Below are 23492 nucleotides of genomic sequence, written 5' to 3'. Positions count from 1 at the left end.
ATGCTCAAAATTTTACCTATTATTCTTTCCAGAATTTCCCAAAAAATTCACCTATTATTCTTTTTGTTATTCTTGCATCCAGCCTATTATTCCATAATTATTCTCATTCAGTATATATCTGTGGCTAGTTGCTTAGTTTTCAAGATGCTGCTATAAATAGTTTTGTCTGAATTATTAATAGCCATATATGAAGCATTCCACCTTACACATCATTTTTCTATCCATAATAGTTACAGCAGAGTTAGAATAGCTATCTACAGTAATAATTCAAATGTATTTAATTATTAGTGTGTTATAATACTATGCTGTAACTACTGCATAGCTACTAAGTTAGGTAGATAATAATGCTCAAAGGCTTGAAGGAGATACACTGGTATAAGATAAACAAGTTTCAGAATTGCAGATAATCATGCAGTTAAATCCCTGATGCTGGCTGCAGATTGTTAACATGAAACGATCTGACTGCTCTATTAGAGTATTTGAGCGTTCTATTAGAGTATATCGATCTTTTAGAGGCTTTTCAGCTCCTTTCAGCCAGCACTCCTGTCAGCTTTATATCATTTGTAGTAGCTTAACTCTTTCTTCTAGATAATCAAGAAGAGTCACGCCCCCTAATTCCACCGATTATTCCCGTGGTCGTCCGATTATTCTAAAATTATGCCTGTAACCATCCTATTATTCCGGAATTATTCTCACGAAATTGGTGACCTATTATTCTCAAGATTATGCCGGCATAATAGGCGCAGGAAAGTGAGGAGTGTATATTATAGCTAGCTATTGTGTGAATTGTATTTTATGGCTATTGTGTGAATTGGCTTACTTGAAGAAGTTGACCTGGTCCGGTCCGATCCGGTCAGGGTTTTCTAAACCCCCTCCTACAAGGTGTCATCATAATTCAAATTCTTTACAGTGTGAATCCATTAGCTTCAAGCCATATTGCAGGAACTTTGTTAGGTTTCTTTGCTGCTTCAGTAGCCCACAGACTAGTTGCCTGTAAGCACTGTAAGATTCTTGCATTGCTTATTTAGTGATCGGGACTTCCTAATTGACATGTCTCTGATGTTTCCTTGTCTGATTCAGGTGCTACATGTTGATGCTTACACTCCTAGACCAGTTATCGGTACACTTGGAGCAGGTGACACATTTAATGCTGCTGTGATCCATTGTTTGTCTAGAGGAGATACGTGGAAGGACACTATCAAATTTGCCTGTCATGTGGCGGGGACAAATGTTGCTCTCCATGCCAGGACTGACCAGGTGAAATCATTTGCATCACATCAGCTAAATGGTTGGATGTAAATCAATTTTTTATATATTTTATTATTTTTTATAAAAACAATTATTGTCTATGACAGTACAAATATTTAAAAAGTGGCATCATTTTGGGTACAAACAAAGTCAACAGACATGTAAACACAATACATAAAATAGCAGTACAGTCCAATAGTAGTGATATAGTTATCTTATCATACACATCATTTGCTGGTGACACTGCATATGATATACCAGCACAGATTGTGACCACTAGAGCTGTGATGTAGAAAAATGTTGCAATGTTCTTTGCATCATTGAATTGTTTATCGTACACTTTCCGGATGGCAAATGCAAGCACACACAGTATTATGATCATGACAAGATGTGGTAGATAAAAGATACCCCACCAGTTGGATGGCTGACAGTACATGACCTTTTGTCGTACAAAACCTTCCGAGGGTAAGATCTTTACTCTTACAAAGTTTGTATTGTTAACCATAACAAATACTGAGTGATATATTGCATTGATGATAATACAACCAGTTGCAATGGCAATAAATGTGTTGTCACTGAGAAACTTTCCTGGCTCAAAGCTGTTGAATATTCTATAGATCCTCCAACTTTTCAGTAATGTGATGATAAGAACTAGTAACAGTCCAAGATCAAATAACCACCATGTGGACTGGCATAGTGTACCAAACACAACTGCTTCATATTCATCTGTCACCTTGATGACCACCGCAATTCCACCTAACAGTAATAAATTATTCCCAGCAAACATCAAGTGATTTAGTCGAGTACTTGATGATTTGATGGAGGGAAAGTTTTGATAATAAAAATTGATTAGTAAGAAGAAATTATTCCATAGAATACCCACTGTTAGTAGTAGGTACATCAATACCAAAACCCAAGTTTCAGCTAACAATGTTTTGATAGGAAAGCTATCTGCTGGAGGACTACCTACCGACCATAGAAAGGCGCTTTCATCAAGACACAAATTACCCAGTTGTGAACTATTTTTTGAAGGAGAGTAGAGACCAATTCTCTTGAGTGTTCCGCTTTGTACTTGTTGAATTGCTATTGCAAGAAATTCTCGTTTGTGAGTTTTATCAAATGAAACATCCCCAGAAGCACCAGTAAAATTAATTCTAGCTAATTCTTCTATTATTACTCCAGATATAGTTGAATTTCCTAATTTGAAGTTGGCTAAACTGGAATTGTTGTTATGTAATTTTTCCTCAGCTTTGTGCAGAGCCAGACCTAATGCCCACATGGCATCATAGGTAAATGTAGACCAAATGTTTCGAATATTACTACATGTATCAGTACAATTTGTATCAGTACAATTTGTATCAGTACAATTTGTTTCAGTACGATTTGTATCAGGACAATTTTCCTCAGCATACTTCCTAGACTCATTAACATAAGATTTGTAATATTGTTCAAATGTTTTGTTAGTAACATCAAAAACACCATTGCTAGTAGAGTTATATTGGTGGCCAAAATAAATAATACCTTCTGTGGCTTGTCTCATTTCCTCAGGTGTACAGTCAGGAGTAGATAGCCGATCATATGTTCCTAAATCAATCAGCATCCAAATGATTTGTGGATACACAAGGTTATGACGGTATAAAATACATAACAAGTCACTTATCAGAGACTCCTGTATTCCATATATCATGCCAATTCGCATGCCACTTGTATAAATATCATTCACTAACTGAGCAGTCTCAAATACGCTGTTTCCAGTGGTACGCGAGTCCTGCTGGTAAGGCTCTCCGGTGTACACTTCTTCTGCTCCCATAATGTGCTGTACAATACCAGTTCGTAATGCAGTGATGCTGTGCTCTATCCAGACTACATTATCACCACCGAATGCAGTGTTGTGTATACCATAACGTTTCCAGTTAAACATCTGCATGAGACTTATTCTAGCTCCTTCAATATATTCATCAGTAGGTACTGTCCTGTAGAAGTATGGAAACGAATCTGTGAATGATAAAAAAGGGGATGCTGCTCCGTAGGACACTTGAGGAAGCAGAATATCTTCTCTTCCAGCAACAGAAGCAATGGGGATTGTAGAACTAGAACAACCTGTGCCTATTATCGCCACTGGTAGATGCTGTTCACTGTACAGAGCTTTCTTCACGAACTCGCGGACTCCAAGGTCACGATCACAACCCGAGTTAGCTTCAATCAACTCCAACATATATCCTGGTAAAATGCTATCATTTCTGTTTATCTCGTCTTTAGCTAACCTCGCAGCAGGTATGACACATTCTCCATCCCAGTCTGAACCTTGATAGGAGAACAACCCGAGTACTCGTAATTTGGGCACTTGTCTCTCGTTATGTTCTCCTTTACTTGAGCCTACAGACCATAACAATATAATTAGTCCTATAATTACTTGGTAGTCGTACGCGGATTTTATGCTAAGCATTCTGTTGTCACCGAGTTACCACCATTGCTGTCATTGTCAAGCGAAGCCTCATCAATTTATATGCATCCCCAGAAAATCCGGTTTCAGTTTCAGAGAGATTTGTAGCTTTACATACGGCGTGCCTCGAACCTACCGGCATTGATGAGGCTTCGCTTGACAATGACAGTAATGGTGGTACTGAACTCGGGTGGCAACAGAACGCTTAGCATAAAATCCGCGTACTACTACCAAACATGTATGATATATGTTTGCTAGTCTGGTGCAACCACTTCTTACACCCCGTTTATTAGTTTTGGGTGGCTGCGTGGCCAGACCGCTCTAGGCCATCACTCAAAAGATGGGCTAGCAGCCCCTTTGACGATTAGTTTCGGATCAAATTTAAGGGGCGGCCGTTATGTGGGGGAGGGGTGGGGCTGCCGCCCAACACAAATAATATAACCATTTGGCACGTGAGACTGCATGCTTTAGCTATCGCATGAAAGTCTCCATTTGAGGCCTGTCACGAAAAATTTGGACCTCCTATTTTGGTTTCCCCCAGTCCAAATATATCGAAATATTTGGACCCCCGAAACAAAAATATTGGAAATATATGCCCCCTAATATTCTACCCTTTACAAATTTTATTACAACATTTGCACGCATTCAAGGAGGGTCCAACTATTTCAGCTGAAAAAATCGACCCCCCTGTCTATATTAACCTTGCCCTTACCTGTTAACCACTCCAGTCTCTATACGGAAAAGTGACAAATATATGGACCCCCTTTAAAGTATTCTATCCTTAATAAAATTTGTAGAGGGGATAGAATATTTCAGAGGGGGTCCATATATTTGTCACTTTTTCGTATAGAGACGGGGTGGTTAGCTGAATACAACAGGTAAGGGCAAGGTTAATATATAGTATCACTACCAAATACAGTATATAAAATTGCCATGAAAATAACCATGAAATACCCATGAAAATACCTATGGTTAATCCCATGAATTTTAACGTTTCATGGGTACTGCACCCAAGAAATCTCTGCAATGCCATGAATTTACCATGATAATCTGATCTGGAGACGCATTTCATGGCCCATGAAACACATGCTATACCATGAATTGATTTCATGGTACATTTCATAGGGGCGATTTAACATTTCATGAAAAAAACATAGACGTTTCATGGCATACTTCTCTGGTAGTGTATATAGTATGACAAGGGGGGATCGATTATTTCAGCTGAAATATCTGGACCCCCTTTGAATGCATGCATGCAAATGGTATTAGTAATAAAAATGTGTAGGGACACTATTTGCATGCATTCAAAGGAGGGTGCAGATATTTCAGTGAAATAATTGATCCCCATCTATATCCTTGCCCTTACCTGTTACATTCAGCTGACCCTATATGGAAAGTGACAAGCATAATAATAATAATAATAATAATATTATTATTATTATTTAGATTTTATCACAGCAAATATACGTGCAAATACATTGCTGGTATACAAAAGAACCTGACCCTAACCAAGAGTGTAGGTTAATGTAAAAAAGTTACCAGCTAGCTATGAGACACACAAAGTACAATAAACAAAACATCAGTCAAATTGTTAAATAACGCCGTAACAGTGATGTGGTAGAATATAACACAGTCTTTTGAAATGTTCGAATTAAAGATGTTGGCAAGTTGAAAATGATAAATCCTTTGGTATGGATCCTAACGCCGCGACAATTATAGGAATAATGGATACTTTTCTACATTTCCACACTCTGACAACTTCAATTTTTAAATCCACATATTTTGTTTGCTTTTCAACAACCTTTTGAGAAAGTCTGGAATCTCCAGGAATAGCAATATCAATCAGGTATACTCCATTTGTTTGCTTCAATACCATAGTAATATCCGGGCGGTTGTGTTGCAATGAGGTGTCATTTACAATGGAAAAATCCCACAACAGTTTACAGACATTGTTTTCACAAACTCGTGGAGGACAATGTTTCCACCAAAGATCTTGCACAGGAAATCCAGCTTGCTTTGCTAGCATCCAGTGAACATGAGAAGCAACACGATCATGCCGGCTCTTATATTCTTTTTGTGCTAAAAAAGTACAACAACTTACAAGGTGGTCTATGGTCTCATCAAAAGAACCACAAAGCCGGCATCTAGCTGAGCATGGGGTTTTGTAGATATGAGCTTTAACAGCATTTGTGGATAAGCCCTGCTCTTGGGCCGCAAATACAAGTCCTTCCATTTCTTTAGTAAAGTTACCAAAGCGTAGCCATAACCACTGTGATTTAACACAAATCTGATCAGAGATTTCCCTTATGAATTGCCCATGGAGAGGCTAGCTCTTCCAAGTATGTAGATGTTCCAAGTTGGATAATTCCTTGTATTCCTTGCCATGCTCCTCAAACATCTGATAATCTGTTGCAATTAATTTAATGTAAGGATCATCACAGTGGTGTACGTAAAATGATAAGTTCCTCTTCTCATGCTCAATTGCAAACTTCACTGAGATCAGGCCCCTTCCTCCATTCTTCCTTGAGACATAAAGACTGTCTACATCACTATTCATTGAAAAACCACCATGCATAGTCATCAATTTTCTTGTATCAATATCCAACTTACGCAACTCAGCTTGGGTCCAATTAATTATTCCTCCAGAATAACGCAACAATGAGATGGCACAACTATTTATTGCAGAAATTAAATGTTTACTATACAGTTTTGAACGAAGAAACTTTCGTACACGTCGCTTATATTCTTTTGTTAAGATGTTTTTCATTTGCTGGTGCTTTAAAGAATCTGACTCAAGGATACCCAAATACTTGTAAAAACTTGTAGGGGATAAAGATTGGATCAAATCACCAGATGAAAGAACAACACTATCTGACTCCACAAGATGTCCCTTAGATACAGCCACAATATTACACTTAGCAGCACCAATTAACATGCATAATAATGATTATTATTATTATTATATTACTAGGACCGCATCACATACAACCAAATATATACATAAACCAACGTGACAGTCCCCCTGGTGAGGCTATTAGGTGGTGAAGGCATGATCCCAAAATCAACTCAATATGTCACAGTAGTGACAGATACAACACAATAGTGGCACCGTAACTAAAGGCCACCAGTAGCTATAAGTGCCAGTACATCATTGTTGTGGTAATGGCACAGTGATGTGTACACAGTATATGTAATTATGTATACAAAACGTACAGGAGAGAACTATGCATTATTGCAGTATTGTATGCAGCAATACATTATAGGCAATATCAACAGATAAAACTTATTAACCAATATACAGTAAAGTATCAACATCAACTAGAGTTAAATAAGGTTCATCAGTGGTGAAGCAATGGCACAGTGACAGGTGACACACTATAATTATGCATACACAACTTGCAGGAGATAGCTACACAATACTGTAAGAGTATACAAGCCAGATAAACCAGATTAAGGAAGACAGCCAAGCCAGCCAGAACCTAGTAGCAAAACCAGGTGAAGGCAAAAAAGATTAAGCATGTATTGAATTGCCTGACACCAACACAAAGGAAGTTCGCCATGCCAGCTGCACAAGACAAGATTTTTTACATGTATTTCATAATGTAAAGCGAGTGGCATGTGTTTTAATGTTTTCTTGTATTGTTAATTAACTTTTTATGTGACTGGCAGCTGGCATGGAGACTTGAGACGTTACAAACATAAAAAGTTACTTGTAATCTTCTTGTTTACGTGTAAAGTGGCCTTTCCCTCTCCTGAAGTCACTTCACGGACATTCGATAATCTTCTCCTTCGCGCAATCTGTAATTAAGCAAGGGTATGGTACTGGGCGTTATATAGAATTACACGTATGGTCAAGTCATTAGGGGATGGACTAAGTTCACCCAATCCCATGTCACTCACGTGACTAGTATTATGTAACCACAATAGATTGCGGGTGAATCACTAGGTGACGTAACACGTACCTTGCAACTCTTATTAGAGCGCTTTTACGATGATGACTTGCAGGATGCTTGTAAGAGAAGAACAGCGGTTTCTTTGTTGGGACTAGACCAAGTTTCACTGGGGTTAGCTACTGAACAAAGAAACTAGAGTACTATAAATGGTAAGTAGGAATGTATTGCATTGTACTGGTAGCTAGCTCCATAGTAAGGCTACAGTCCACTAATGCTTCCACTGTGGCCAAATAACTGGGCTGCTTACAAAGCTGCCGTAGTTCTTCCAAGACAGTACAGAGGCCAAACAGAAGTTGTCAGGCTATAGGGTGCATGGCTGTTAAATACTCATTCTGTATTCTGTTAGTGCTGCTGTTGGGTATGCCCTAGTTGTTGCATGCTGCCACTAGAATTTACTTGATTGACACAATAACAATATACTCCAACATACTGGGCAAGGCAATGTTTCTCATCATCTACCAGGCTGTGTTCCCTTTATCAACTGTCCCTTGTCATCCTTGGCAGTATTTAGGTCGTTGTGGAACTTCAGGCCTGGCCACTATTTGTGACACTTGGACAGTCTTGCCTGAGTAGCCCAGTAATAGTTTGCTGGGCAATATGGCTGCCAGAAGTGTGCGTATGTCTTCGGTTGTGTCCGGTCGTATTTTTCTTCAGTAGGAAACTATTACATTGTTCAAGTGTACCCAGCTGTTTAAGTGGGGATCAGCTGCCAGTTAACACTAGATCTCCATTAGATTAACCCAGGTCCTGACTTTAATTACTATAACTGGTTGTACTGATTTTTACTGGGGAAGAAATTCCCCAGGTATATATATATATATGGATGTACATAGTACATGTTACATGATATCTGATAACAGGCCTAGGTACTGCATGATACATGACGGAACCTTCACTTGATGAGAGCACTGAGATTATTTGTAAGAAATCAGTTTTCGTCATTGGAATGTCTGCCCGGATTTGGTGGTTGGGCCAAAAAACTTCTGTTGAAGGTGTTGCTAGTACACCACAATTATCTACTGGTGTTGTAGCTGATTCTTCTGATTCTTTTATTATGATAAGTAAAACTGTGGACACTGAGGTGAACTATAAGTAGCTACAGGTTGACGTTATTTTAACTTGCAAAATTATTTTAGCAATTCTTTTAGCTAATATTCTGAAGGCTGCAACACACAACTTAGCAAGGAAGTGTACACACTACATTGCATTAGACACAAGTATGGCTTAGACAGCAACTAGCTAGCTTTACAGTAGACTGCATGATAACATAATGTAACTACTTAGTTTCTTACATACCTATTTATTCATAATCACCATAAATGTTCCACAACACTCCTCCCAATTTGTACTGACTTAAAGACATAAGAGTATTGTAATAATTGGTGCAGTGCATGTTGTCTCTAATAGTGTGCAATTAAATCAATATGTTATTTAGAGGTAAAGGCATGTATTCAGTGCACAGCAGGGGTACTCATAGATTGTCCATTACTTGTTATATAGAGGTGTACAAAGGTTACCAAATGGTAGGGGCCCATGATGTAGTGTCCGTAATTAGGAAATGTCCATTTCAGCAAATGTCCATTAATCGAGGTTCTACTGCTGCTAGATTTGTATACAACCAATTGGTAAAAGTTGCTAGCCGGTTCTTCCTGCTTCACAGGTAAGGTACATACACGTACACTGTATATCATCCTGATATGATGTGGATAATTTTAGGTCGTAAACAACAAGGCATAGGTGTTCTCAACCAGGTGTTTTAACAGGTGTTGATTCACTGAAGTTACTGCTGATGGTGCATATTGACAGGTAAGGTTAGGTCTTGCAACAAAACTGTTTCTAAAGGGGAATTCTTTAGCATTACTTTACTAACTGCACTACAGCCAACTAACCTTATCGTATTTAGTGGAATTGCAATTATTGGGCACTAATTAAGTTGTCCGGGTGCCTATGTATGCAACTTATGGGACCAAATTATATAACCTTATTAATAGGGGTGCTACAGAGAATTGGTTTGAAATGTTATGATAACTATTCATGTAGGAGGCATCTGATGACCTCATCACCAGCCATGCTTACAAGGTTATCATGAGCTCTTAAAGACCAAGCCATCCTACACTGTATTATTGGAATGTGACAATGAATGGCAAAGTAGCCAAAGGCTATGGAGACAAGAGAAGGCAGCTAGAAAGAAAAGCATCGGTCATACTTGTTTAGTGTTGTACAGTCATTATGTTCCCTTGTAGTGGCAATAATATCTGAAGAATAAGAGAAGTCGAGAAATAAAGAATAAGAGAAGCCGAGAAATAAAGAATAATGACACAGCTTGTCTAGACAGCATCCTAACATTCAACTATACATGAATTGAGACCTTCCATATGCAGAATAACTCTACTGTAAAACATAGTATGCATAAAATCTTTTGATCTTTGGGTCTTTAAAATCACTAAGAGACCTCTGGAGAGTTCACTCAGATCTTCGTGGCTTTAAAAAACTTTGATGTCGCCTTGGATTTTTATGTATCATCCTTAGTGTTTAAAACCACAAAGATCCTCATGGTAGGTCTCTAACTATTACTTAGTGTCTGTAAAAGTACTGCTTACTACAGTAGAGTGGTTATACAGCAAATTTTGATGAAATTGTTCACTATTGTGATGTGATAAAAGTACCAAATTTTATGTACAAGTTGAGTAAGGTATACTAAATCATTTGAGATATGGTGCGACATCCAAATCACTGCAGAAAAGCCATACAAGTGTATTCAAATCTTTGTTTTTGTTTAAATAGCATGAATGTAATTTCAAATTTAGTGCAATCAGAAAATGTAATCAACTGTACTTATTCACTTCTAAAGGTGCCAATATTTCAGTGTAAAAAGTAGAGACACAATCCGATAGAAACAGTATCTATGGTTTTGTATACCTTAATTCTCCATGCTTCTTAACATTGCAAGCTAATGAATGACCTGGATGGACACCTCAGCTTCTGGATGTGTTGTTTATGGACACCTCCCTTGATCAGCTCCTGGCCAGATCTTTAAACTCGACATAGACTACAAACGTTTTACAAAGCATTCCACACCCAAATTCCTTTAATTATCTTCCAATGACCAGAGAAACCAGGCAATATCATTTCATGCCTCCAACAACACCTACAACATCATACCAAAAAAAGCTTTTTTTCCAGAACAGTACAAGAATGGAACTCATCACCACGATTCCTAATCGAACTAGATGGCTTTGATTCATTTTCTATTTCAAATTACTGTACCAATGTGAACGTATGATTTTTTCTTCCTGAGCATACCAGCATTGACAAATGCAGATGCAAAGTGTCAGTATGTTCACTTTTATGGCTTCTTCAATACATTTCTGTTGGTTTTACTTTTCAGGTTCTTTGAGCATATGATGGTTACTTTTAATGGCACCATATCTAATATCATATTAGTATGAATCAAGCAAATATGTGATCAGATTTGCGAAAAGGGGTCTTCCACACTTACCAACTTTGATGGTTAATGACTTATGATTGGAAAATGCTACTGACTTGACATTTGGCTAGTAGTGAGTACCAACATAGCTTTATTGATGGAGAAAATTTCAGGTTTGTACATTAGCTGAACACTAAGTTATGAGCTAATCTCCTGAGTTCATACAAATGGATGTGTGTGGAACACCCCTTTCACAAATCCAGTCACATTGTATCAAGTTTGGAGCTTATATCAAAAAGTGAACATTTTTTTTGCTTAGCCGCTCTACTATTATGGACACCAACTAATAGTGTCCTGATTATCAAGGCTTCCTGCTTTTCCAGGTCTGTCTATGTACTATGGGATACTTTGGGATCATTACTGAGTGTCCAGATTGCACAGGTGTTGCTGTAACAGGTTAACGGATTCCACTGTACCAGGTACTAATGACTATTGGTCATTAAATCTCCATCTGCTACAAATGCTTTAAGGTGTGATAATATTACATGGTTACTTGTGTATAAAGTGACCTGCTAATTAGTAAGGGTAAGTGAAATTAAATTAACGCATTCTTTGCTATCCAAACTTTCTCATGGACAAATTTAGACAAGTCTTATAACTTGGTATTATTATAGTCATGAAGGAAATGATGATTTCAAACTGTCTAGGTGAAGGGGTGCAGTGTAATAAGCAGCACACACAATAGTGTAAATGTGGTCTAATTTTATTTGGTGATTTTAATTGGGAGACTATGCATTGGTTTTGTAACCATGGCATGGAGGGATATTGGTAGAATTTTATTTCAGGGAATTTTGTAGTTTAAATTTCACACCAATGAAACCACATATCTGGTAATTCATTATATCCTTTAATTATACATTAGGTAATCACACATAATAGCTGTATTGGCCTGTCAGATCAGTATTGCTCCATATCATACTTCAGACAGCCATTCCTCCAATATCCCCTGTATACAAATACAGCAGTAATACCTCTTTTAAGCATCTAACTCTCCACTAGCTATGTAGACAAGGTCTTTAGCCTTGCACACTCCCTAACAGATTTTTCAGGTCCAGAGCTTATAAAGATCAGAATGGATGGATGGATCATTGCGATTATATCAACCAATCGAACTAACATAAGTTGGACACTGACTTTGCCCTTCTTCATCACATTCCAGAAGTAGATAGCTTCATCTTTAGGAGCTCAGGACAACCCTTGCGAACATGGTTGGTGATGAGATCATTAAATGCTTCCTACATGAATATATTTATCATGATACTTCATCTATTTATAAGGAGTATCTCTGTCATATAGTTTGGTCCCATAAGTTGTGAACATAAATTAACATACATGGGCATCTGGACAATTTGTGCCCAATACCTCAGGTTCACAGTACACAAATAAGGCAAGCAAGATGGTTCTATCATTCCATCACACAAACTGGCTCACATCAGGTACTTCAGGGATGTGCCCAGGTTTAGAATAGTGGTGGCTACAAGAGACAGGGATGAGTCCAGAAATGTTGTGTGAGGCCTTAACTCGTGTATGGCAGAGGTGAATTTGTAGTGGTTGTTGAGTGGTAGTGGTGGTTATTTCATTTGAGAGGTCATCGGTACCGACCACTGTGGGCTCATCCCTGCTTCATGGTTTGTAACAATGTTTAGTTTAGTACATGGGCCGTGTGCATAAACAGTCCAGGTGGACCTAATATCTTGCAAAAATGGTCCAACTAGATCACATGTGACAACAAAATGGTTGTGATGATATACATAGGATAGTTGATTACTTCACCCAACAGTGTCACAGTTAACATCCCACCCATGGTACACCGCACATGTTTCCACTCAAATAGATAGCCAGGCCATTTGTTAGTCTATGAATGGAGCCATACTAGTATATAGTGCTGTGGTAAGCTTTCTGATCGGCCAGGCAAAGTACAGATAATTTGTTTCTGATTGTCCACTTAATACCTCAGCTTCGATACAGGGTGGGTTAGGAATTTAGGAGTATGCAATAATGAAAAAGACTATATCTCATGATCAATAACTTTCAATAATGAAACCAATTATCACAATAATAATGAGTCTTTACAGGTGCAAAAAAATTGTTTACGAGCAAGCAAGTAATTATTCTCAAAATGGTTCAAACAGCACTGCCACAACTGGTTGGAGAAATGTCTCACAAGTGTACCCTCAAACTGCCCTTGTTAACAGTATACAAAGGTTTCTATTATTTCAATAGTTAGAAAATCAATCACAGCTGTAAGTCATACAGGTGTATATGTGATTATTGCACAGCACTAATCTAGGTAACCAAAATTGCAACAACAGCAGGCTATTTGTCACTACAAAGATTTGAAAGACATTCTAATCACAATTGCTTATAGACCCTAAGGAGTGGTCCGGCTAAACATTGCTATGGCTTCAGATTTCATGTTTTATTTTTATGGGGAAACTGAGGGCAGAAGCGTTGAGTGTTCTATTACAAATACAAAGCGGAATAACTAGACATGGAACAAGTCTTTTACCTAGTAACTTACTTTTCAATAGCAATACTTTACCTTTCAGATTCCTTTACATTAGCATTTATAGAACATATACATTTTTTGCCCTATAAAAAGGTGGATGCGCTTTTCACGGCATGTATTAAAGTGCCACACCCTTGTGCGCACAGAGTCTATACTGTTATCGCTTTTCTGAAAACATTTCATAGATGTAAATGATGGTTTGTCTATCGTAACATCGAGCTTGCACAAATTACATAATATATTTTAAGGTGGTGGATGTAAAGTAAGGAAGGCTGCAAAAACTAGGGCATACCCAACAGCACTACCAGTGAATACAGAATGAGCATTAATAGCCATGCACCGTAGCATAATTAACAAGCTGACAATTGGCTGTTTCTTCTGGCTGCTTGGCCTCTGTACTGACTTGGAAAAAGAACTACGGCAGCTTTGTAAGCAGCCCAGTTATTTGGCCACAGTGGAAGTATTAGTGGACTGTAGCCTTACTATGGAGCTAGCTACCAGTATAATGTAATACATTCCTACCATAGATATTCGAGTGTATTCTAATATCTATGTTCCTACTTACCATTTATAGTACTCTAGTTTCTTTGTTCAGTAGTTACCCCACTGAAACTTGGTATAATCATTGGAAGACATTTGATCACTTACACTGATTTTCAAAACAAACCGCTGTACAAACATCCTGCAAGTCTGAAACGTAAAAGCGCTTTAATAAGAGTTGCAATGTACGTGTTACGTCACCTCGTGATTCACCCGCAAAATACTGTGGTTACATATACTAGTCACGTGAATGACATGGGATTGGGTGAACTTAGTCAATCCCAAGTCATTAGCACGAACGGGAGCAACGATTATACGTTTGTGCCTTCGTTTACAGGCGAATCGATCCCCGGTTAGTTTATGTCTCTAGACCTCGTAGTTTTCTCAAACATTAATTATTTATTTATTTATTTATTTATTTATTATTATTTATGAGGTAATTTTAACCGCGTTTCGTATTATTCTTAGTACTTGGTTGTATAATTATTATATCATATTAAGTGTCTAACTATACTTCATGTAAGCTAGTGTTTGCCACAGAGTAGAGACTCAGCTGCAGGGAAGCAAGAGAACAATATTATTTGTTTTTAAGTAAGTGAGTTTATTCTCCTGCAGCTGGTATATAGCTTCATAATAATTTCATTTTAGAAAAGAGGTAGGTATTATTATTATCAATAGTTTATAACTTAGTCATAACAATGACAAGGTGAATACAAAAGGCTATAGGCCTATTGAAACAACACCTATACATGCACAAAACATAGTTAAGTGGCTACAAAAACCTAAATAATTGCACAGAAACAAAACTAAATAGTTACAAATATACAGCTGAGATTTAAATACATTACAGTTAGGCAAATTAAGAATAAGGTATGTATATACAATTCCAAAAGAAAACACTATTTAGAAAAAGAGAATATCTATAACAATAAGAGATAGCTGCTTACTACAGATAGTAAGTGAATGTGATCTTATAGGGGCAGAAGACAGAGTAAAAATCAATACTCTTCAAAATCTCAACAATGATTCAAAATGTCATAGACATACATATATATTCAGATAAAAATTTGTGATGAGATATATATGAGGGAAGGCCAATGTAAGTCAGAGTAACATTAAGATGAGGGCTGCTGGACAGTGTCCAATGAGAGGTAGCTAGAACAATTAAATCGAGCACTGCGAACCTATCTAGCACCAAAAACTGTCAGAGATGGTTCAAAAGCAGAAGGGAACTGGCTGTTCAAAAGTGTGATGGAGATCACCATCCTGAAGAGAGAGAAACAGCAGCCCCACAAAAGTAGTACCACAAGTACCAGATTCTAATTGTTTAATACTTTGTTGGGTGTAAAGATTCTGTACTTGACAGGCATTTTCCAATACAGGTTGTACCAATGCACAATAAGCTTTATGTTTGCATTCCATTGAGCAGCTGAACAAATGCCAGTGAAGAAAGTTCAAAACTCATGTTGCCTTAGAAGCAACATTTCGGCATTGTATAGAGACCAAGACAAATTTGAGGAAATATGAATTCCCAACAGAACTGCACCAATTTAATGAATCTTGTATCTAGGAGGTGATCATTTATTACAGATGTACAAAAGTTCACACTTTCATGGGTTCAAGCTCATTTGTCAGAACCTACATCAATCAGATACACAGTTTAAATCTTCTTGTATTGTACACAGATGTTGTGTGTTGCTACGTTTCTGTGCAGGATGACAACATCAATGAATATCTTCATTACAGAAGGAAGGTCATTGACATCCTTGAGGAACACCTGAAGATACATAATTCCAGTCAGAATAATGATCATTGATGACAACTCTTTGTCTACAGGTAGTGAGGAATGAACGGAACCACTGTAACAATGATTCATGGATTCCATAAGCTTCCAGTTTCAACAACAGTCTTTCATGGGGAACAGAATCAAATGCTTTCACATAGTCAATGAAAACACTGTGAGAGCTTAGATGATTGTCAAGTGTTTTAACATAGTTGTGTGTACGTTGTAGCTAGTAGTAAAGAAGTGGTGGACTGATTAGCAAACTGGGAGTAAAAAAAAATTGAATATGCTGTTTATAAATCGCTTGCCCACTCTCGTCAGATATATCCTTTTGGTTGCCCTAATACACCCAGTACTAACCAACTAATTATTAATCCCTTGGACCATATTACTCATATTTGCATTATTGCTGCTAATAACACTTTTTATATCTTTATAACACATTCTACGTAATACTATTTCAAATAAACCAGCTATTTGTTCCCTTGCAGCAACCTTACCTTAAAAGAGGATAAAATAGTTTAAGTGAAATTCCCAGTCAATAAAGTCAATAGAAGGGGTAAATAAAGCAAGAAATTATTTGTTCTCCACACTCCCACAGGCCACAGCACATATAAGAATGATGCCATCATTGATAAATTAATGATGCTGCAATGAATGTGTACAAAAAAAATAAAAAAAGAATTAAATGGCAGGTAAAATTTTGGATTGTGTGTGACCAAACAAGACTGTAGCATATACATATAAATGACCTGTGTGGGCTTTGTGTGGTTACATTAACAAAATTTAGCTACTTCAGTAAAATACAGTTATTATAATAAGTATGGTTGGCTGAGTCCACCCACTTTTTGCATGATTGAGCTAAGAAAATTCTTTCAGAAGATGAAATCTGTTATATACAGGCAGCATTCAACATCTTCCTGACAAATAACATGGAAGATGCTGTTGATTAAACAGATTGTCCTCAGAGACTTACTGGTAGTAGCTAAGCACTGTAATTTCAATTGTACATGTCTCATAGTAACTTAATATAGCTACTTTTAAATCTCTGCAGCAATCATAGGTACACTACTTTGGATTGTTTCCTGGGAAGGGCTGATTGTATACGATGTACAAAGTCCAGAGCTAGGGAAAGCCAATTCTAAAATCACATTTTCATAGTAGTGAGTTAAATAATACTTGAGCGATAGCATGTTAGTATGGATATTGAAATTGCTGCTTAAGGTGCTTCAATATAGCTAGCTCAGAAGTTTTGTAGGTCTGCATAATACTAAAAATTAACATGCAGCGGCACATTATTGTGATAGTAAGTGTGACTTTAAGAGACGGGGGACGACCCGTAATTTAAACATTCGCAGTGGCTATTCGTCCGGCAGCCGGACACCACCTTTCTGCGCTATTCGTCCGGAACTTCCTGTTTGCACACGTGAAGGCTCACGTTGCATTCAGGTTGAGGCGCACTATTAAAACAGAAGAGTCTTGGACGAACTATGGCCCTGTCCTTCGAAATTGGTGACACCTTTTCGTCCTATAAAGATTTGAAGAATCGTGTTGAAGAGTCTGAGAAAATTAATTTCGTTCAGCTTGCCCACAGGGATTCCAGGACATTGGCAGCTGCAGCTAAGAGGGCGCCTAAGGTAGTGGAGAAAGCAAATAAAGAGCTTGTGTATTACAACATTGTGTTAACTTGTGTGCTTCGGGGAAAGAAGCACAAATGTGAAGGATCCGGTGTTAGACCAACACAAAAGTGAGTCCATGATCAGTGTCTGTAGTGTCAGTTAGACCGCTCCGACCGAGTTTTTGTGTCTTGTGTGTTGACCAGAGGGTACATGACCAAATTTAATTGTGAAAATAGCCAATGGCCGACGGGTTGCTGTATTTCGTGGATCAACGGATCACGTGATGAACATATTATTCTACTACTCATTGGATTATTGTGTAATACTCTTGATATAGTAATTATTTTACTAATAATGACAAATGCTGCACCTTCATCGCTAAAAAGTCCACACACCGTTTCAGATTTATGGATTTAGGTAGCTACGTAATCATAGATTAGATCCACTACCTAGCTTTAAACACAAAAGTGTTTTTTTTTTGTCATTAATTTTAGTCGAGAGGATGAGACCACAGGAGACTAGGTACAGCCAGCCCATACCACAACTGTAATCCTACAATCATTCTATAATTTACCTTCTTCAGGCTTTTTTCTCATGAAAGGAGAGTGTGCCGTGGCCCAGACCGCTGAATTGAGTCAATTTACCAGCTTTCCTGTTAAGAATATTTGCTTCTATAGAGATTGTCAACAGCACTAGCTTGCCAAGTTAACTTACTCAGGGTGTATCAGTTAAGTCAGTAAAATCCAGACTCCTCAAACACCTGCCTATCCATGGAAAACGATGTAGCTACTTGTGCAGCACCAGATAGTGGACTATATAGACTACATACTGTATACATAAGTTTAATATTACTGCCATAGCTAGCTAGCTAAATCCGTAAATCTGAAACAGTGTCAGTACAGTTGTGAAGTTAAAATGAAGTGAAGTAAGCAGTGTTTTGTCATTATACTAGTAAACTAAGTATTATATCAAGAGTATTACAACACTGACATTACTTACACATCTCCAATGAGCAGTGGAATATGTTCATCATATGAACCATCTATCCGTGATCTGTCGACCCATGATTCGCTCAATACAGTAACCCATGGCCGACTGCAATTTCTATAGCAGTTTATATACCATGTATACTATTTTATGTTTTGATCTGCTTTGCTGTATTTTGCAGGACAATCAAACAAGGCTGCCCAGCTTCAGTGAAACTTTGCTTGACAGAAGATTGCTAGCAGCTCACAGTCTCATGTCAATATGAATCACAATCATGATGTCAATAAGGTTGTAACTGATGTTGATTGTGTTGGTTGTGTATGACAGCACTAATGCTTAAACTACTGTATAGAGAGAAACTTTAGCAGGGGTAAACTTTAGTTAAATTGCATTTGGCGAAATAAAAACTTTGGCAAATTCAAGCTCAATGTGTAACTATAAAGAAGCAAATCTGAGATGCTATGAGTAAATGGCGGATTTGGCTAAATCACCAAATTCGTCAAAATTTCCCTCTATACAGTATTGGAGTTGTTGATACTGTACTTTGCAACCTTTGGTTTGCCTGCACATTGTTTAGTTGTATAGTAAATTGAATTACAAACACATTGTTAAAGTGGGTCTTGAAAGCCTATGAAATTGCTGTAATTATTGTACATGTAAAGATGTGTTTATAGTATGTGTATTATATAATTGTGTAACAAATTATCCTAAATTTAGGGTCAGCTGTGGATGTATTTATTGATGAAAAGAAAGTATTTACAGGGATGTTTTTCCAAGATGCCATGATGAAATACAATTTCATGTGTTTCCCAGAAGTCTTTTTTTATGCTACTTATAAAGTTAATGAACTACGGATGCCACTGTACTTAATGTTAGTGATTGACAGCAATGGACAAAGCAAAATTGTTTCACTGTTCCTTACATCACTTGAAACCAAGGAAGTCATCACCAACATGGTAAAGGCTTTCAAATCTGTTAACCCATCATGGTGCAAAGTAGGTGTTGTAGTTACGGACAAAGATTTTACAGAGAGAGCTGTGTTTGAGGAGCAATTTCCAGAAGTACAATTACAGATATGCTTGTTTCATGCTTTAAGGTCATTTCGGAGGGAAGTGACAGCTACCTCATATAGCTACAATACATTAGGTCTAGAATAGCTACATAAAATTGCTCAAACTTAATAATTTATATATATTTGAACTTACTAGGTAGGAATAATTTCGGGAATAATAGGTAGTGAAAAGAATTGGGCCGGAATAATCAGATGAGTTCTAGGAATAATTAGTACCAAGTTATAAGTTTTTCTTGTAGCGTGATGCAAAAATCTTTTGAATACACCACTGAAACAGTGCAAGTATGAAAACTGTTGAAAAGATTGAGATACTCTAATAGAGCAGTCACTTATACTTTAATACAGCAGTCAGCTTCGAGTCCATAATTCTAATATAGCAGTTACTTATGTAGAACTCTAACTAATATGCTTTCTTTTGCACAAATTCCAGGAATAATTTTGGGAATAATGGGTCAATTTAAAAAGAATTGCCAGAAAGAATAATTGGGAGAATAAAAAGCATAATAGACTCCTGCCTACTCGTATTTCAGATACCATGCAAAGTGGTTAAGAATACACAGCACACTCACATCTAAACATCTTTTGATTTAATTGCACTGTAAAACTAAAACTGCAAAAATAAATATACCTTCAAGCTTCCTTAAATGGCTAACTAAACCATCCAAATCATTCCCAGAACTACTGAAATTCAGTTCTCTTTGCATACTTGAAAACTCTTTAAGATTGACAACTTTTCCAGACCTGCTTAAGTGCTGTTGCAATAGTTTCTTGTTCACTTTCATCCCCAAAAACGCTTTTGCTTCATCTTTTTCGGTACTGTTTAACTGCCTTTGCCTTGGTAAATGGCTGTATATCTCCTATTAGCAAAAAAATAGATTATTATTATAATTATTTCATTTAATAGCTATAATTATACGCAGCAAACTCGTATCTAGGGACGTATCTATTATGCCAGAAATAAACCACAACAATACACAGGAGGTCGCCACTGCTTTATAGCCTTAGTGACTTCTATTAGAGTATATTAAATGCTATATTAATTAAACTTAATTAATTGCATCCATAGTATAATTTTATGCATATGCAGACTATCTAAGGGTGCATTAGTGCGAAAACAGTTAAAAACTGCGTTAAATTAATATACTCTAATACAACAGTCACTAAGGCGATAAAGTAGTGGCGACTTCCTGTGCATTGTTGTGGTTTATTTCTTACCTCCCTTGTTTCAAGTAAGTACAAATGTATAAATTATTTTAAGTTTGAGCAATTTTATGTAGCTATCCTAGACCTAATGTATTGTAGCTATATGAGGTAGCTACTATTTCTATCTCGAATTGATAAAAAAATCACTCTACACAGGTGCCTAAATAGCTGTTTTCAAATGTTTCTTATAGTACAGCAGATTGGTAAAAGAATCGTGCTTTTGATGATAAAAGCATAAAATTTGGCACAATGGTAGATTTTACCCTTATGAAAATTTTTAGCTATAGGGGCATCTCAGATTTGACCTTTAGTGACCTTTACGGCCATATTTCTGTTGAAAAATAAGGTTATTTGTCAATACATTATGTAGGATTAATCTAACATGTAAATGTAAGGTACCAAATTATAGGTATCATTGAGCAGAACATTTCAATGTTTATTTCAAGTCCGTAGCTTAATCTGTTCCTGAGTTATGGACCATTTATTATTTAAAAATTACACGCCCACGCAATTATTAATAAATATGTTATATATATACAATGCTGTGTTATACGTGTGATGTATTCCTGTACTATTTAATTAAGGAAATTGATATAAAGGCATTGTATGGTTATTTCTCTAACTAATTAACAAAGGCAAATGTAAACAATCATTATAGTAAGAAGGTAATATCATTCACCACATAGTCCACCACAAAAACAAAGTGTGGTACACTGCAATGCAGCCAATTGACATTCGCGTCGTCCCCGACATCCTTTCTTACATCCGCAGCATATAAGTTCCCTACACACTTGTGATGCCTCTGGTAATGCTGTCCAGTATACTTCCCAGCCTTCTCATACATTTCTGCACCATCCCCAGATATTTGGTGATGGAAGCACTGGAGATGCAATCATTGCTTGGCTCCAACAGTGTCCAGCTTGGTATACAGCTCTTTTGATGTGCTGTATGAGGGCAACCTGTGTTGGAGGAAGGGCATCTATTGCTCTACCTTTGCAAGTAAGAGCTCCTTTCTGGCTTCATTGACATGCTCCTTATCACCAGTGTGGTCATACAACAACACAACAAATTGTTCTAATAAATGCAACCAATTCTCTATAGTTTCTACACTTGGACAGGCAGTTAAAGCACAAAATGCTGGAGTGACGTCTTAATATGTGACCGGGCCTGCGAAAACAGGGCATGTGGGCACAAACTACACCCCATCACTCTACAGGTCATATCTCAGTACTGGAAACGTATATTTCCATTCTGTAACTTGCATTATGATGCCAATTAAATGCTTACTAAGAGCCGAAAATTGCAATGCCATAGCATAATGGTACAAAGAGTTATGAGTGATGAAAGTGTGCAAACGTAGACAAAAATCATGTGCCCACATGCCCTATTATCGCAGGCCCGGTCACATATGCTTTTCCAGGTATCCTATGCAGTTTTCTTTCCTCTTCCCCCAAAGCTTGACACTGTGTCACAACCAGTAAAGTCATGGAACATTGGTAAAGCAAGACAATGTTGTGGTCCAAGTGCCTTAGCCATCTCATGAATGACAAAACACTGGAAATTCTTGCCAGTACCAAATGCAATCCACAATTGTGAAATGTCTAGATGATCAACTGCTGCAATAGCTACAACTACATCAGTGTCAACTGTACTTATCAATACTGTTTTGTATTCTTTTCTTGCTACATCCTCTAGATGAAGAATGATTCTAGTATTGGTCTCTTCATGTGTGCATGGAGCTAAATCTGAAACATCTGGATGATTTATGCACAGCACTCCAGAATCTTGAGTTGTGATAAATTCTTTGTTGGTTTTAATGCAAGCTACACTTGACATTGCAAGAAATGAAAATAGTTCATTTTTGTTGTCATAAATTCGAAGAAATTCATGCCAGTTACCTGGGATTGTGCTAGAATGTTCAACACGCCTCCTTATACCTTTCCCTCTCTTGTTTCGAGTATCTGTTTTCAGGCTATCTGGTCGGTAAACATCCTAGATGATGTCTAACCTGAGCAAATTCTGAAGTTGTGTTGTGACATAGGGTACAAAAACACATTTGGCATAATCATCAAAATTAATGTCCTTGCAGTACCAGGTTGCAGCATGTTAACTATAGCTGCACCATCAAGAATGCTCACTTGTACTGTAGGTGATAAACAACGATTATTTACAGAATTGGCTTCTTCTAAACAGTGCAATAGATCTGACTTCTTTCCAGTTCTCAATTTACCCATTTGTGATGGTGATGGTGGAGAAGACTGATTTTCATGCTTAAAAAATTCATCCAAATCACCATTGTGTATTTGAGAGGCTACATACAGTCTAGAAAAAAGAGAAAACTCATTCTAAGAGACTTTAGTTGCAGCTGTTTTTGTGATTTCTCTTTGACTGGAAGTCAGCTGAAGAGACAGAGGTTGTTACCTTTAATAGGATTCGTTATTGGTACATTTTGATTAACTAATCTTTCAGTAATGTACAATTCATACTGGTCACCTCCCAGTGTCTCAATACGGTGGACTGTGTCTGCCACTGCAGAGTCTACAATGTTTCTGCTATCCAAAACAAGAAGATCATCACTACATTCAGCAAAGAATTCCCCATTTGCTGTATGACTTTCTTCAAGGATTTCACATCTTGTGCACAAACTA

At 37.3% G+C, this 23492-nt stretch overlaps 1 protein-coding gene and 2 long non-coding RNA genes across 7 annotated transcripts; 1 reads left to right on the top strand and 2 right to left on the bottom strand.

Annotated features, from left to right (window-relative positions):
* Window positions 1–1339: 1339 nt before the first annotated feature.
* Window positions 1340–5567, bottom strand: LOC136248140 (gamma-aminobutyric acid type B receptor subunit 1-like). The gene is made up of 3 exons (XM_066039955.1): window positions 5424–5567; window positions 5058–5076; window positions 1340–3624 (listed from the first exon to the last, which is right to left on the bottom strand). Exons 1-3 carry the CDS (start codon window positions 5565–5567, stop codon window positions 1340–1342), a joined length of 2448 nt encoding a protein of 815 aa, XP_065896027.1.
* Window positions 5568–7659: 2092 nt separating this feature from the next.
* On the top strand, window positions 7660–10064 carry LOC136245731 (uncharacterized). 4 transcript variants are annotated; one of them, XR_010696102.1, is made up of 4 exons: window positions 7660–7793; window positions 9251–9304; window positions 9361–9450; window positions 9685–10064. It is a non-coding gene; the product is annotated as an uncharacterized lncRNA (long non-coding RNA). The 4 variants fall into 4 exon arrangements; XR_010696097.1 differs by having other exon boundaries at window positions 9235–9304; XR_010696095.1 differs by lacking the exon at window positions 7660–7793 and adding an exon at window positions 9097–9167 and having other exon boundaries at window positions 9216–9304.
* A 1875-nt stretch (window positions 10065–11939) lies between these two features.
* LOC136245721 (uncharacterized) lies at window positions 11940–14368 on the bottom strand. Of its 2 annotated transcripts, none has more exons than XR_010696089.1 (3): window positions 14206–14368; window positions 12249–12366; window positions 11940–12077 (listed from the first exon to the last, which is right to left on the bottom strand). It is a non-coding gene; the product is annotated as an uncharacterized lncRNA (long non-coding RNA). The 2 variants fall into 2 exon arrangements; XR_010696090.1 differs by having other exon boundaries at window positions 11955–12077; window positions 12266–12366.
* Between the last annotated feature and the right edge of the window lie 9124 nt (window positions 14369–23492).

The sequence above is a fragment of the Dysidea avara genome, chromosome 2 (assembly GCF_963678975.1).
Source record: "Dysidea avara chromosome 2, odDysAvar1.4, whole genome shotgun sequence".
Taxonomy (NCBI): Eukaryota; Metazoa; Porifera; class Demospongiae; order Dictyoceratida; family Dysideidae; genus Dysidea; species Dysidea avara.
This window is presented reverse-complemented; position numbering and strand designations above follow the sequence as displayed.

Coding starts and splice junctions, on each gene's coding strand:
- LOC136248140 (XM_066039955.1), bottom strand. CDS start 5,567: ATGGTATTGAAGCAAACAAATGGAGTATACCTGATTGATATTGCTATT.